This window comes from Hylobates moloch, unplaced genomic scaffold (genome assembly GCF_009828535.3).
Source record: "Hylobates moloch isolate HMO894 unplaced genomic scaffold, HMol_V3 SCAFFOLD_4, whole genome shotgun sequence".
NCBI lineage: Eukaryota > Metazoa > Chordata > Mammalia > Primates > Hylobatidae > Hylobates > Hylobates moloch.
In genome coordinates this window covers 20,248,908-20,264,253 of record NW_026652279.1, presented here as the reverse complement: position 1 = coordinate 20,264,253, position 15,346 = coordinate 20,248,908, and the positions used below count along the sequence as shown (strand labels likewise).

General features: G+C 36.7%; 1 protein-coding gene across 2 annotated transcripts in view; it reads left to right on the top strand.

Annotated features, from left to right (window-relative positions):
• CRBN (cereblon) overlaps nucleotides 1–15,346 on the top strand; it is a 30,480-nt gene that overhangs the window by 10,940 nt on the left and 4,194 nt on the right. For both annotated transcript variants that reach the window (XM_032149534.2, XM_032149533.2), the window contains exons 5-7: nucleotides 1,595–1,754; nucleotides 13,000–13,062; nucleotides 14,461–14,545. In XM_032149534.2, coding sequence (XP_032005425.1) covers nucleotides 1,595–1,754; nucleotides 13,000–13,062; nucleotides 14,461–14,545 — 308 coding nt within the window. The remainder of the gene's footprint in view (nucleotides 1–1,594; nucleotides 1,755–12,999; nucleotides 13,063–14,460; nucleotides 14,546–15,346) is intronic.

The following is a 15,346-nucleotide window of genomic DNA, read 5'->3' as shown; positions in this document are numbered from 1 at the left end:
TTTATTGTTGTACTCATATTTCACTGGTTTTTATAACATTTATATAAATTATGTTGCTATAATCACAAAACAACCGTGATAAACAAGTTGGAAAGAAAAAAAAAACTAGCTTATGTTAAAAACAAAACTCAGCTGCTGGGAGAAGAACCAGCCACTGCATATGCAGTGGACCCTGGCCATGTATAACCAGGTAAAGGAGAGCATTTATTAATCCTTCAAGGCAGTTCAGACAGCTTGCACTGCAGACTAATTATTAACATGATCTATAAGCCAGGGGATCAATAATGTTACTGTTTTTATCATAATCAAATCGTATACAATAGTTGGGTAAAGCATAATTCTTCAGTTACCTATAACCTTGAAGAATCAGATTTCTAAAAATTTCTATAGGATGGTATATGCTTTTACCTTCATAATAAGTTATTTGTGTTCATGAATCAGGTGAAGAAAATTGAGATTTTGTTTCTAATGAGCTCTAATAATAATACAAGAACACTTGATCATAGTTTGACTATAGTAAAAATTTTTAACATTTTCCCAAGTCATGTAGACAAATTTTCTGAGTATTTCTAATGAGTTTGCAGGAAGGAAATAAAGTTAGCAGAGTGAGTCTACTATTATCATTAAATTAAACCTAGATACTTTCTAACGCACTCAGTTATTTTTCCTTTTAATAAATAAAATGTCAGAATTTCATCCATAATATTTTGTGGTCAAACAGTGGTTATTATGAAAGACTACTTTAGAAGTCTTAAGTATAACTAATAAAGCAGAGACTTTTAATATATTTGACTTTGTCAGTCTGACAGTGTTATGTACTAGCATTTGAATACAGTTACATATTCTACATTTCAGAAGCTACACTCTGAGAGAATGCCTCACAGGAAGATAGCTCATAGATACAACCTTCCTGTTTGCACTAGTTCATGATGTTTGCAATTATGATATTCTCAAGTAGCATTTTGGAAATGACTTTATTATGACATTTTAAATAACTTTTAAGAAAAAACCTAATATATAGTTTGATTCTTTGTACAGTTAAACTCTTAAGAACGTGAAAAGGAATGCACGCAGAAAGGTTGCATGTAATTCTCTAGTGTTATTTTAATTCGTCCATGTAAATACATTCTTGATGTTTCTCTTCCTTTCTCTACTTAGATTAGATGGCTTATGAGAAAGGATAGATGTTAAGAGTTAAGCAGCATAAGAAGTGGGATAGAAGAGTTTGGGTATCTTAAGAATGTTTAAGAAATTAGAAGTATCAAGCAGTAGTTGGTTGTATGTTGGTTTTTTAAAAACTTTGTTTCATTTATAGACTCTGTGTTTATCTGAAATGTGTCGATCTCTCTTTCCATTCCACAGTTACATTGAAAATCCATACTTTAGGTTATCTTTGGTTTTAACTTTGGTATGATTTATGAAATAAAATTATTTTCTGAAACTTTCTGTATCTTAACATCAGTATTTGATGAATATGTTTAAAAGATAAAACTTGGAAAATCTTGGTATTTAAAATGATCACTGTTTAGAAACTTACAGTTTTGAGTTAGTCAATCTTAGAAATGAATACCATGCTTGGTTCTCTTTATTTTAGAATCCAGCAAGCTAAAGTGCAAATTCTTCCCGAATGTGTGTTGCCTTCAACCATGTCTGCAGTTCAGTTAGAATCCCTCAATAAGTGCCAGATATTTCCTTCAAAACCTGTCTCAAGGGAAGACCAATGCTCATATAAATGGTGGCAGAAATACCAGAAGGTGAGAAACTAATTTTTTATGCATCTTCAAAAAATGAAGACAGGTTGTTTTTTTTCCTGTTTTAAGAAAGAAACACAACTCTCATGATTCATTACCCAGACACCTTGTGTGGCAATATTCCAGGTACATTTGATCCTCTAAAAATTGCACAGGCAGCTATTTTATGTAAAAGCCGTTTACAAAAGCAATAAAATGTCACACAGCTGTAAGGTATCCTTGTTATTATGCTTATCAGTTATATTAATCACTTATGATTTTTAATTCCATGGGAAATGCTTTATTAAACTATGATCAAGTTAGATGTTTGGCTCTTGGATCATAAACATCCATTATCTTAAAGAAGGGAGGATTCTTTTGGGGTAGAGTAGTAGTAGAGAAGTAGAGTCTGTTTTCCTTCAGATCAGAGAGAAAGGTTTCTTTTGCTACGTGTTTTAATGAAATACAGTTGACATTGCAAAAATTGACTTGAGACTAGGCGCTCTTTAAAAGTGTTGCTTGTTTGGGCACTAATTCCTATGTTATATCCTTTGACTAAATCATAATTGTCATAGGGAAAAAAAATTAAGGGAGCCTGTTTCTACTCATTTGTGAGATGTGCAATTTTAAGTATAGTTAATATTTATAATTGCTACCTAAAGAAAAAGATTACTAGTTTCTAAATTTAGAATAATTGGGCTTTTTGAGTTTTTTTTTTTAATATGGAAAGACAGTTTCCATTGTAACCTTAAAATTTCTGTATTAATCATCCCTTCGTTGAGTGGTGAGGATTTAATATTTTAATGTAAATATAGAATCCTGATTTAACGTAAATTATTATGGATAATTAATGAAGGGGACTTACATACTAGTTATTGTACCAAACTTTTATTGTTCTTGCAGTAGAATTCCTCCAGTTTTCAGCAAAAACTTGTGCAAAATGGGCACTTGATGGGCATCAGGGTTGTAACCAGGTATCTATAAGACTTCCTGGTCTTATCTTTATTTCAGTTAACTGATCTGTTTCATGGTACAGTGTGTTTTGACTAGTGTTTCTAAGGAAGATTCTAATAAGGAAGATATAATTAGACTGCTTTAAGATTCCCAAACAACCTTGAAACTAGTATTTTTTTAATGTTTAATAATATTGATACTGCCTTTAGTTAACAGGCAGCTTTTGTGTAGCTGTGTGTATTAGTCCATTTTCACGCTGCCGATAAAGGCATGACCAAGACTGAGCAAATTATGAAAAAAGAGATTTATTGGACTTAAAGTTCCACATGGCTGGGGAGGCCTCACAACCATGGCAGAAGGTGAAAGTCAAGGAAGAGCAAGTCACGTCTTACATAGATGGCGACAGGGAAAAAGAACTTGTACAGGAAAACTCCCATTTTTAAAACCATCAGATCTCATGAGACTCATTCACTATCACAAGAACAGCACAGGAAAGACCCGCCCCCATAATTCAGTCACCTCCTACTGAGTTCCTCCCATGACATGTGGAAATTGTGGGAGTTACAATTTAAGATGAGATTTGAGTGGGGACACAGCCAGATCATATCACCGAGCAGTGCTTTCTTCCCCAGACCAGATACAGACACTTTAAATACGCGTTTACCCTTGTTTCTTTTAACTGAACGGTGGGAAATTTTGTTCCCATAGTTATTTTAAATGTTACTGTTGAAATAAGTATGTCAGTGATCACTGTCAGTATGTGGCTCCCAAGGAGTAGATTTGGAATATTTTAAGTCATTTAGTGCCTAAAAGTATGTTTGGTACTGGTTTGCTACTGAAATATGTGGCAAGGTAACTGCATCAAGTTGTTCCCTGTATGTCATCTCAGTATTCACATAGTTGTGTATTTCACACTAGATACTTTTTTTCAGGGGGTACAGGCATACCACAAAGATATTGCAGGTTCAGTTTCAAACTGCTGCAATAAAACGAGTATCACAATAAAGTGAGTCTCGTGAGTTTTTTGGTTTCCCAGTGCATATAAAGGTTTTATTCACACAATACTGTAGTTTATCATGTGTACAATAAGATTGTATCTAAAAAACAGTGTACATACCTTAAATAAAAAAATACTTTATTGCTAAAGAATACAATCATCTGAGCCTTCAGTGAATCATAATCTTTTGCTGGTGGATAGTCTCGTTTTGCTGTTGATGGCTGCTGACTAATCATAGTGGTTGCTGAAGGTTGGGGTGACTACAGCAATTTCTTAAGACAGCAATGAAGTCTGCCCCACAGATTGACTCTTTCTTTCACAAAAGATCCCTCTTTAGCATGCAGCGCTTTTTGACAGCATTTAAGCCACAATAGAACTTTCAAAATTGGAGTCAATCCTGTCAGAACTTCTTGCTGCTTTATCAACTAAGTATAAGTAATATTCTGAATTCTTTGTGTCATTTCAACATTCACAACATCTCAGCAGTAGATTTCTTCTCAAGAAACCACTTTATTTGCTCATCCATGAGAAGCAACTCCTAATCCATGTTTGATCATGAAATTACAGCAATTCAGTCCTATCTGCGGGTTCCACTTCTAACTTTAGTTTTCTTTTTATTTCTGTCACATCTGCAGTTGCTTTCTTCACTGAAGGCTTGAAACCCTCAAAATCGTCATCCGTGAGGGTTGGAGTAAACTTCTTCTAAATTCCTGTTAATGTTGATATTTTCACCACCTCCCATGAATCATGATTATTCTTAATGGCACCTAGAATGATGACTCTTTTTCAAAAGGTTTTCAATTTACTTTTTCCAGATCCATCAGAGGAATCACTCTGTGGCAGCTGTAGCCTTACCAAAAATGTATTTCTTAAATAATAAGATTTGAAAGTTTAAAGTACTCCTTGATCCATGGGTCACAGAATGGAAATTTTGTTACCAAGCATGAAAACAGCATTAATCTCCTTGTATGTCTCCATCAAAACTTCTGGGTGACCATGTACGTTGTCAATGAGCAGTAATATTTATGAAGAGTCTTTTTTCTGAGCAGTAGGTCTCAACAGCGGGCTTAAAATATTCAGTAAAGCATGCTCTAAACAGATGTTCTGTCATCCAGACTTTGTTCCATTTACAGAGCACAGGCAGAGTAGATTTAGCATCATTCTTAAGGGCCCTAGGATTTTTGGAATGGCCAGTGAGCATTGGTTTTAACTTAAAGTCACCAGCTATTAGCCCCTGAAAGGAGATTTAGGGACTTTCTCTGGTTTAGACTTTGGCTTAACAGAAATTTGTGGCTGATTTGATCTTCTATCCAGACCCTTAAAACTTTCTCCATATCAGTAATAAGGCTTTTTGGCTTTCACCAGAGTAGCATTTCATATTCACAGCTTTGCTATTTGCCCTAGGAGGCCTAGCCTTCAGCCTCTTTCAGCTTCGACATGCCTTTCTAACTAAGCTTTATCATTTTTAGCTTTTGATGTAAAGTGAGAGATGTGTGACTACTCTTCTTTTCACTTGAACACTTAGAAGCCATTGTAGAGTTATTAATTAGCCTAGTTTCAATATTGTTATGTCTCAAAGAAATAGGGAAGCCTGAGGAGAGGGAGAGAGATGGAGGGGCTGGTCAGTGGAGCAATCAAAACACATTTGTTAAGTTTACTGTCTTAAATGGGTGCAGTTTGTGGTGCCCCAAAACAGTCACAGTAATAACATCAAAGTTCACTAATCACAAATCATCATGACAGATACAACAGTGAAAAAGTGTGAAATATTGTGAAAATTACCAAAATATGGCACAGACAGGTAGTTAGCACATGCTTTTGGAAAAATGGCTTGATAGACTTGCTTGAAACAGGGTTGCCAGAAATCTTCAATTTTGGTTTTTTTTTTTTTAAAGGCAGTATTTGTGAATCTCAGTATGCCTATATTAAGTATTTGGGTATATAGAATAGTTTTTCCATACCAAGATGGGTTAAAAATTCTTAACCATTAAAAATCCTAAATTAACTCTTCTTTGCAAAGTTCTAAGTATAGGGTGAGAGCAGTGGTAGTTAATTCCTGACTCAAGTGTTCTGTACAGCTAGTTCTGTGACCTGCCTGTAGGATCCTGCAGTCTTAAACCTAAACTTGGGCTAAGCAAGTAAGCCTGCTTTTTAAATTTATTTTTTATGTGAGTTACTACTTAAATTCTTCCTGTTCTATGGTTAAAGCATCTTGTTTACATTACATTCCGAATTTGGCCCATGCAACTGGATTGCCACTGGCTTAATAAGACAAGAAAAGATAGAGCTGGGAAGACCAAAGCAGCACGTATTTGTGTGGGTTCAGATCCTCCGAACTTTTCCTCGTCTTAATTAGCCCTTGGTTATTTTCATATTCAGAGTTGCCAAGGGCTAAAGAGAAGATGCTAAGGAATGAGAAGGCCTAAAAGGTTTTAGGTGATACAAATAACTCCATCCCATATATGTCAGGTTATCTACAGGGTTCCCTTGTTTAAACGTTGATAGAGTTTCTTAGGTTCTGAAATTTGGAATCTAGATCACTAGGCCAAGAGAAACCGCTAGCTGATCTGTTTTGGACTCCAAGTGACCTACAAACTCTGTTCTGCTTTAGAGAGACCACTTAGAGCCATTCTGTGCGCATCAAAAAGGAATCTAACAGGGAAAGGGGACGGCAGATATCTTTGGTAGGAACTCCATATGCAGTGGGACCATCTGAGTGGTTTGGCATGCTGCACCTTTAGTGGGATGCTAGCTTACCATGGGGGCTGGATTATGTAACAGTGCTTGTCTTTAGACAGATACAAGGTTCAATTCATTCCTCTCTTCATAGAGGTTGCTTGTATCTGACTTGTCCATCCCACCATAATCTGAAGTACTGCATATGTGTGTTCTGTCTCCGTGTCTGAGTAGTAGTTAAAATGGTCAGAGTTGAGAGATGCTTATATAACTAAGCTAACTCAAGCTAATAAGGTTGCCACACACTTTTCCTGCAGAAAAGGAACTTAAAGTATCCAGGTTGTAGTCTTCCTGAGATGTATTCAGTTAACCTTGCAACTGCACACAGCATTTGCCATGGAAACGTAAACATCCCAAATGACATGAAATAAAATTTAAGCTTCTGGAAGTGTTCTGTGGTATTTACCATTCTGACAAGGAAGCATTAGAGAAGATTCAGCACGTGTCTCTCATGATTAAGGAGTTAGGCCAGTGTAATTAGGGAACACTTTCAAAACCCACTCCATCTAGAGACCTTCCTCCTTCTGGAATTCGAGCTCTGAAACTGTTTAATTCTTTTCCCATCACAGTGCCTTTCTCTATTCACTGGTTTACTGCAGGGGGATTCTCAAATCCCCCTACAGTAAAAATCCTCCTCAAAAAAAAAAAAAAAAAGGAAATTTTGTTTAAACCTGTTGGGAATATGACCTAAATTTTTCTAAGTGTATTCCCTGCTTGCCCAGACCATCTGCTTATCCATATATCAAGGTTTACTATGTTAATCAGAAAAGAGTTGATTATGAAATGTAAAGATAAGCCAAATGGGAAACTAATAGATATTAAGGAAGTAATGAGTGCTCATCTTTCTGGCCTCTGTTGAACTTAGCCATGGTTGTTCCTGTTTATTGCATAGAGCAGAGAGGAACTGAGCATGAATTTGGAAAGGTAGGGGCATCACACATGATCTCCCAGATTAGTGTGTAAGTCTCCTCCTAATTTTATCTAGATACAAATGTTCTTGTTTCTTTCTTATACAGAAGGATACATACCTTTTTCTTAACAGTGTATCTTATAGGAGATTCTTTTGTATTTGTTTATAGAGCATTGCTCATTCTTAAAGCTGCATGGAATTCTTTTGTATGGATACACTGTATAACCAGTCCCATACTGATGATAGATCTGTACTAAATAACATGTACAGATGGCCTTTTATATAGGTAAATATTTATGAGAACTTTTAAAGAGTGAGGTTATTGGCTTACAGGGTAAATGCACTTATAGTTGTCAGTTTTAAAAATAATTTTGAGGCCAGGCGTGGTGGCTTATGCCTGTAATCCCAGCACTTTGGGAGGCCGAGGCGGGTAGATCACAAGGTCAGGAGTTCAACACCAGCCTGGCCAAAATGGTGAAACCCCGTCTCTACTGAATATACAAAAATTAGCTGGGCATGGTGGCGGGCGCCTGTAATCCCAGCTACTTGGGAGGCTCAGGCAGGACAATCACTGGAACCCGGGAGGCGAGTCATTTTCGAAATACGTAAGGTGTTTGTACTTACTTTTATTATTGTTTCATCATGGCCTCACAGGCAATGTAGTATCAAACCTGATGTTTGCTGATCTGATAAGTGAAATATATTACATTAAAGGTTCAATGTGAATTTCTCTGAGAGCAAGGGTAAGCATTTTGTTGTAAGAGCAGTTTGTGCTTCCTTTCTATAAAGTATTTGCCCGTTTTTTACGGCTTGTTGATTTCTTGGAGTTCCTTGTAAGCTTTATAGTCTCTGTAATTAATGAGTTCCAAACATTTTTCCTAGTTTGTCTTTTGCTTTTGGTGTGCTCTGTCATACAGAACTATTTTTTTGTTGTTCTTAGTTTGATTTTTAATGCTTCTGTATTCTAAATCATAGCCAAAAATGACGTTCCCATGCAAAGGAATGTCTCATGTTTTCTTTGTATACTTACTATGGTTTCATTACTTTTCTGTGGAAAGCTGTGATCCTTGTGCAGTTGATCCAGATATAAATTCCACTTTACTTTTTTCCATATGGCTCCCTATTGTCCTACTACCACTTTTTGAATAGTCCATATTTTCCCCCATTGATTTGAGATCCCACCGTTGTCACAGACCAAATTCATATGTTTATTTTACTTTTCTTGTCTTCTGGTCTCCTAGTGTGCCATCATCATATTGTTGTAAATGTTGGCACTTTATAATTTGTGTAAATAAAAATAGGGCTGGTAAGCCCCTCACTGCTCTTTTGTCAAGCTTTTCAGTGACTACCATTGATTAACATTTCTTGTGAACTTGAGAATCTGTTTCACCTTGTTCCAGGATAATAAGAGTAAGAACAGTAACATTTATTGACTATTTTTATATAAAGAAGAAAAGTCTTGAAATCTTAGGCTATGTATAGTCAGGTGCTTCCTCAGAAAGACTGGTCATTTCCCAGGCATACATCTTGTATGTGCACTTGTGTATCTGCCATTAGCGTACAAGCCTCAGGAGTAGGAAAGAGCTTATCATTCCATTCCAGTTCTTATTACCATGTAGGAATTTGGTTCATGAGAGAAGGAAACAAAAACTGGTAACTTTAATTATTTATATAAATTATTTCTGTCATTTACATTGCTGATTGTAATAGGATTTAACACAATAAGTGACCACTTCTAGTCACTATGTAAAGGGAGTCAGTGGTAGTGATTTACTATTTATGTTTAGCTTTTCACATTACTCTTTCCATTTTCATTGCACTTCATTAAGACTCACTTAAATGGAGTTTCACAGGTTTTGAACATTCTGCATTGTTGGGAGGCAAAGATGCAGCCATAGTTTTGAGGCTTAAAAATGGAGGACTGTGATAGATTACCTCCAGGTAACAGATTCATTTTAAGGGCTTTTATGCCTGCTTTTAGTAGTAAATCCTGTTCCCAGAGTGAATACTACTCTGCTGGAGAATCAGTCATTGGTCACTTTTAAGTGCCTAAACTTTTTGGCTAGTATTAAAATTTTCTTGAGGTATAACCATTTTATGACATCAATCATGGTGTTGATATATTTAAAGAATGCCTATAAATTGCTAGAACTTATCACCCATTTTACCCAGATATAAGACAGGAGCCTTTCCTATTGTGCCAGAAAGCTAAATGGGACTCTTAAATTTGAGGATATTGAAATGTATTAAATTTTGGCAGTTGCTCTGTAAAAGCTAGCTAGCTAATCTTTTCTGGTATACGTCTCTTCAGTGTGTCTGACTAACACACATCACAAATATTAAGGATGTATTATGCATATGTGAATCTGTCAGGATGCTCCAGATAAAGAATTTTAGAGGTCTTCTGACTCTGAAAAGAAGCTACCTGAAAGTGTAGCTTGCTCATGGGCATGGTGGCAGAGTGAATGCCTGATCCAGTACATTGCCCTTAATATGCTAATGTGCCACATTTTATTCTCTTTATGCTTGAAATTTATATGTTATTTCAGATTATTTTTCTTGACATGGGTGCCAAATGAAATTACACTTTTGTACTACACTTTTTTACATTTTTTTGTGTTACAAAAGTGACCATTCTGATATGTGAAGTATATTTTAATAACTGAATAAGAAGTGTGTCAGTCAGCAAACCAAAACTTTCAGTTGGGTCTTTGTCATTTTGTAATTCTAAGAATATATAACTTAGTAAGCTTCTTCTCTCTAAAATATAAGCTCCACAGGGCAGTGAATTTTGTTGGTTTTTCTTTCATTCATTGGCATAGCCTAAATGTATAAAAATAGCCTGACAAATGTAGGCACTGTATTAGTCTGGTCTCACGCTGCTAAGACATACCCAAGACTGGGTAATTTATAAAGAAAAGAGTTTTGACTCACAGTTCAGCATGGCTAGGGAAGCCTTAGGAAACTTACCATCATGGCAGAAGAGGAAGCAAACGTTCTTCTTCACATGATGGCAGGAAGAAGTGCCAAGCAAAAGGGGAAAAACCCTCTTAATAAGACCATCAGATATCATGAGAACTCACTATCATGAGAAAAACATGGCAGTAACTGTCCCCATGATTCAAGTACCTCCCACCAGATCCCTCCCAGGACACATGGGGATTATGGGAACTACAATTCAAGATGAGATTTGGGTGGGGACACTGCCAAACCCTGTCAGGCACTCAAAATATTTGTTGAATGAATGATGATTAGAGTCAGACTCCCTATATACAAATCCTAGCTCCTTCCTATTTACTGACTCTGTGACCTTGGGCAAGTCATACCATCCTTGTGTGCCTCGTTTCCTTACTTTAGAATGCAGATAATAAATTACTAACCTTAAGAGTATTCTTATAAGAAATGTGAAATTCTTGGCACAATACTAATGGTTGCCATTGCTGTTCCTGAAGATTCAGAGCTACTTGATGTGCTCTTGGTAATAGTTTCTTAAATTCTGCAACTGGACTGTGACAATAATCTTACCATTAGATGTTTAGTTTTAAAAGTGAGGGACAGCTTATTGGAGAGTACATGAAGGATCTCATGGTCTGACTCCTCAGGCTTTAACCACTACAAGAGCACATAGGAGGCCATCTCAGATCACTTTTGGCAGGGGTCCCCAAATCCTGGCCCACGGACCAGCACTGGTCTGTTGCCTGTTAGGGACCGGGACACACAGCAGGTGGTGAGTGGTGAACGAGCAAGTGAAGCTGAGCTCCACCTCTTATCAGATCAGTGGCAGCATAGATTCTTACAGGAGCGCAAACCCTATTGTGAACTGCACATGTGAGGGATCTAGATTGCGTGCTTACGAGACTCTAATGATAAATGCAATGCACTTGAATCATTCCAAAACCATCCTCCACCCCATCTTTGGAAAAATTGTTTTCCATGAGACTGGTCCCTGGTTGTCAAAAAGGTTGGGGACAGCTGATCTTAGCATAGTCTCAAATATAAGGATTATATTAAGCCAGAAATGTTTCTCATTAAGGAATCCTTTGTTTTGAGCTGTAGGTCGTGTTTTAGAACAAGTCTGTCGTCTTCCATGTTGCAACTCCTAAAACATTTGAAAACAAGTATGTCCACTTGAGAGACAGCTCTAAACTGAACATCCCTGGTAACAAGACATTCCCTTTGATAATAAAAGTTCCCATATTTGAACAGCATGGAATAGAGTAACATTGTCTCTTAGATTCTAGGCTATTAAAACCACAGTTACTTTTGCACCAAACAAACATAGCTAGAATAGGATTGGAGTGGTGGGGAAGTAGCGGGTGGGAGTGGTGTAGCACATCGTACAGCTGCGTAGCACAATTCCAGCTATCAGCTCAGTCCCAAGTCCCTTTTATGTGTGCTGTGTTCCCACGTTTCCTGCAGATCTTACTCCACTTGCAAGATCAAATGACTAGGTATGGAACATACCTAGGGTAAGTATCATTCAGCATAGGAAACATACCTAGTCATTTGATCTTGCAGGTGCAGGAGTAGGGTCTTCCTCTTGTTTTGTTAAATGTTACCTTGTTTTTCTTGTTCTGGTCTGTTAAAAGTGCCTTTTGATCTACCTTATTCCTTTTCTCTCACTTTCATGTGTCATGTCACATGTCAATTAACATTTTATTTACAGCGAAATTACAAAGATTTGTACATACGTAGGTTTTGAGAAAAATGTGATAATTCTTTATATTCTGCTATACCTTGTTCTTTGATCACTTGCAGAGCATTCCTTGATATAAACATATTCTAATGTCGTTCACTCTATTTTTGATTGATGTTTAGGTTGTTTGCAATTTGTTGCTATTAGCACTGCTGCAGTGCATCCCTTCAGTAGTATTTTTGTGTCCTATAGACCATTCGCTTCTCTTTCAAAAATTTTGTGGTTACTTTTGCAGTTATTTTTCCAAACAAACTTTAAATTATACTTATAAATTCCATTCTCACTGGTATTGCACTGAATATGTAATTTGAGGACTGACATCTTAACAGTATTGAGTCTCCCTCAAATACTCAAATTCTACAGGAATTAAGTACATTTCACATTTTTATATGGACTTAGGCATGCTTCTGTTTGGATTTCAGTTACAATTGGAGGTGATATATAATCGGTTTCCCCTTTCCTTGAGTTTTATGAAATGAGGAACTTCATCATAAAGTCTCAAGTAAATGAACATTTTATCCTTCTTGGGATTCTATCACTTCTTAATGTTTGCCCTTATAGTGATTCAGCTGATTCTCATTTAAAGTTTTTACACAAAAACAGTTTGGATTATATTTTGAGGTTTTCACTTCAGATACTGGACAAGTAATTATTTTAAAGGCAACTAACATGGTCGTAATAGAAGTATGGCGTTTACTCTCAACATTTATCTTCCCAAAGTTGTCTTCAGCATTGAAATTTTAATGTTTGACCTTTTTAAATAGGAATAAAGATTCTAGTTACAATATATATTTGAAGGATATAGAAGCATGATTTCACACTTCATAGATAGTCACGTTATGGGATTCTCTACAAAATTTTTTATCTTTTTAAAATTAGATGTTTTCCTAGGCCCAAATCATTTTTCAGCTGTTGCTCATTCCAGCATTAGAATCTTTATTCTGTGGGGTTAAGTGCCTTTTTGTTTTGTTTTCAGAGAAAGTTTCATTGTGCAAATCTAACCTCATGGCCTCGCTGGCTGTATTCCTTATATGATGCTGTAAGTAACTTACCTTAAATTTACTTTATATACGGTAGGCCATGTCATAATTAAGGGTCATTAAAAAACAAAGGTTTAGTTTTTCCAGTTTCTAGTGCCTTATCACTTAAGAACAAGATATTGTAAGAGTGGTGGCTCACACCTGTAATCCTAGCACTTTGGGAGGCCAAGGCAGGTAGATTGCTAGAAGCCAGGCATTCAAGACCAGCCTGGGCAACATGGTGAAACCCCATCTCTACAAATACAAAAATTAGCCAGGTTTGGTGCCATGCAGCCGTAGTCCCAGCTGCTTGGGAGGCTAAGGTGGAAGGATTGATTGAGCCTGGGAGGTCAAGGCTGCAGTGAGCTGAGATTGTGTCACTGTACTCCAGCCTGGACAACAGAGCAAGACTGTCTCAAAAGAAAAAAAGGTATCACAAGACTCTTTAGAGTTTTATTAAGCATGTGAAATTTTGTTGGGTTGGGTGATAGTTACATTTAGAACATTAAAGCATCCATATTTAACAGTTTTGGTTTTTCTCTAAACAAGTATATTAACTTACATCTCTTGATCATTAGTCTATTAATTAATGCATCCATGAGGGTTTTTGCTCCTTAAAGTTTAACACTAGGCATTGCCACATTTTGCAAAACTAAATAAGGGACAGTGCTGAAATGGTTTAAAGAATCTGGATTTCAGATCAGCGACTGACTTCAGTCTGATTTCTGTCACTTACTCTGTGGGCCTGGAGCAAATTACTTCTCCAAGGACCTATAAAATGGATATAATGATAGCTATTGTACTTGGTGTGCATAGCGGGCATTCAATAAATGCTAGCCATTTCCCTTAATGAATCACTGCCCACAAATCTGGAGTCCTGGGAAAACTCAACAACATGCATGACACTAAAGGAAACTGCAGTTGATCTCTGCTCTTTAGGAGCTTTTAAGCAATTACAAAGACACAGTATATGAGTTTTTGCATGTTTTGCATATGCTTGTGAAAATCATGTAGTAAACAGGTGCCAAGTAAGGTATGTAGATAGCAAGTGCTAGTGCAATTTATAGGTGCCATAATCCCTATGGACTCAGTCAGAAATGGCCTAATAGAAGGCAGAAGAGAGGCCAGTTCCAAGCAGGGGCATAGAACAGAGCAATCTGCAAGGGAGTTGGGAGCACAGACCGCTGGGATAAGACAGTGAGTAAGAAAAGGCTGGAAGGCAGACTTAGTGCTGGGCAAAGGAGCTGGAGCTTGATCATTGCTGCATAAGAAAATGGAGGCATTTAAATTGGGACTGAGATGGGACTGAGCGATTACTTAAATTGCTACCAATATGTTAGTTTTAAGAGTTGAAAAGCTTAATAGTAAATTTTAATAAGTCCATGAACTTGATTATGGCTACCTTTATTTTAAACAAGGAAACCTTAATGGACAGAATCAAGAAACAGCTACGTGAATGGGATGAAAATCTAAAAGATGATTCTCTTCCTTCAAATCCAATAGGTATGAAAAGTTAGTTTCCTGCCTGGGGCCTGGGATGTCCTGCCGTAAAAAACAGCTTTCTAATGGATGCAATCATATATTTTAGGTTTTAAGACTGATTAAAACATTTTAATTCTGAAAAGCATAATGTCCCTTGAGCAGTTAAAAAAATGAGTATTTGAAAATTAATTGTAATAAAATCCTTATATTCTGTGAGCACTCCAATTTTAGACAAGTTTTCCAGAAAAAGTTCAAATTGCAGGAAGTGGCTGTCATCCAAAAACACTTCCTGAGTGTAAGGACTCCTTTCCCTGTTCTTTAAGGTGCCTTTAAAAGAAGTGACTCTAGTTCCAGGAATTACCTTAATTATAGATTCTTTATCTGTTTATAAGATATAGTTTAGTTATTTTTCTAGTCTCTTGGCAAATAACTTCTAACATGGATTTGAGTTCATGTTTAACATAAAAGGATTTTACCAAAAAAAGTATAAGAAAAGAAACTAAATTTAGAGCTTCTGAAAAGTGTATCTTTGATAGCTGGTATATTTTTGTATTGTTTATACTTGTATAAAATGTGTAACCTTATAGAGAAGGGTTTATTTCAAAAGGACAGTATCCGGGCCGGGCACGGTGGCTCATGCTTGTAATCCCAGCACTTTGGGAGGCTGAGGCGGGCGGATCACGAGGTCAGGAGATCGAGACCACGGTCTCTACTAAAAATACAAAAAAAAAAAAAAAGCCGGGCGTGGTGGCAGGCGCCTGTAGTCCCAGCTACTCGAAGAGGCTGAGGCAGGAGAATGGCGTGAACCCGGGAGGCGGAGCT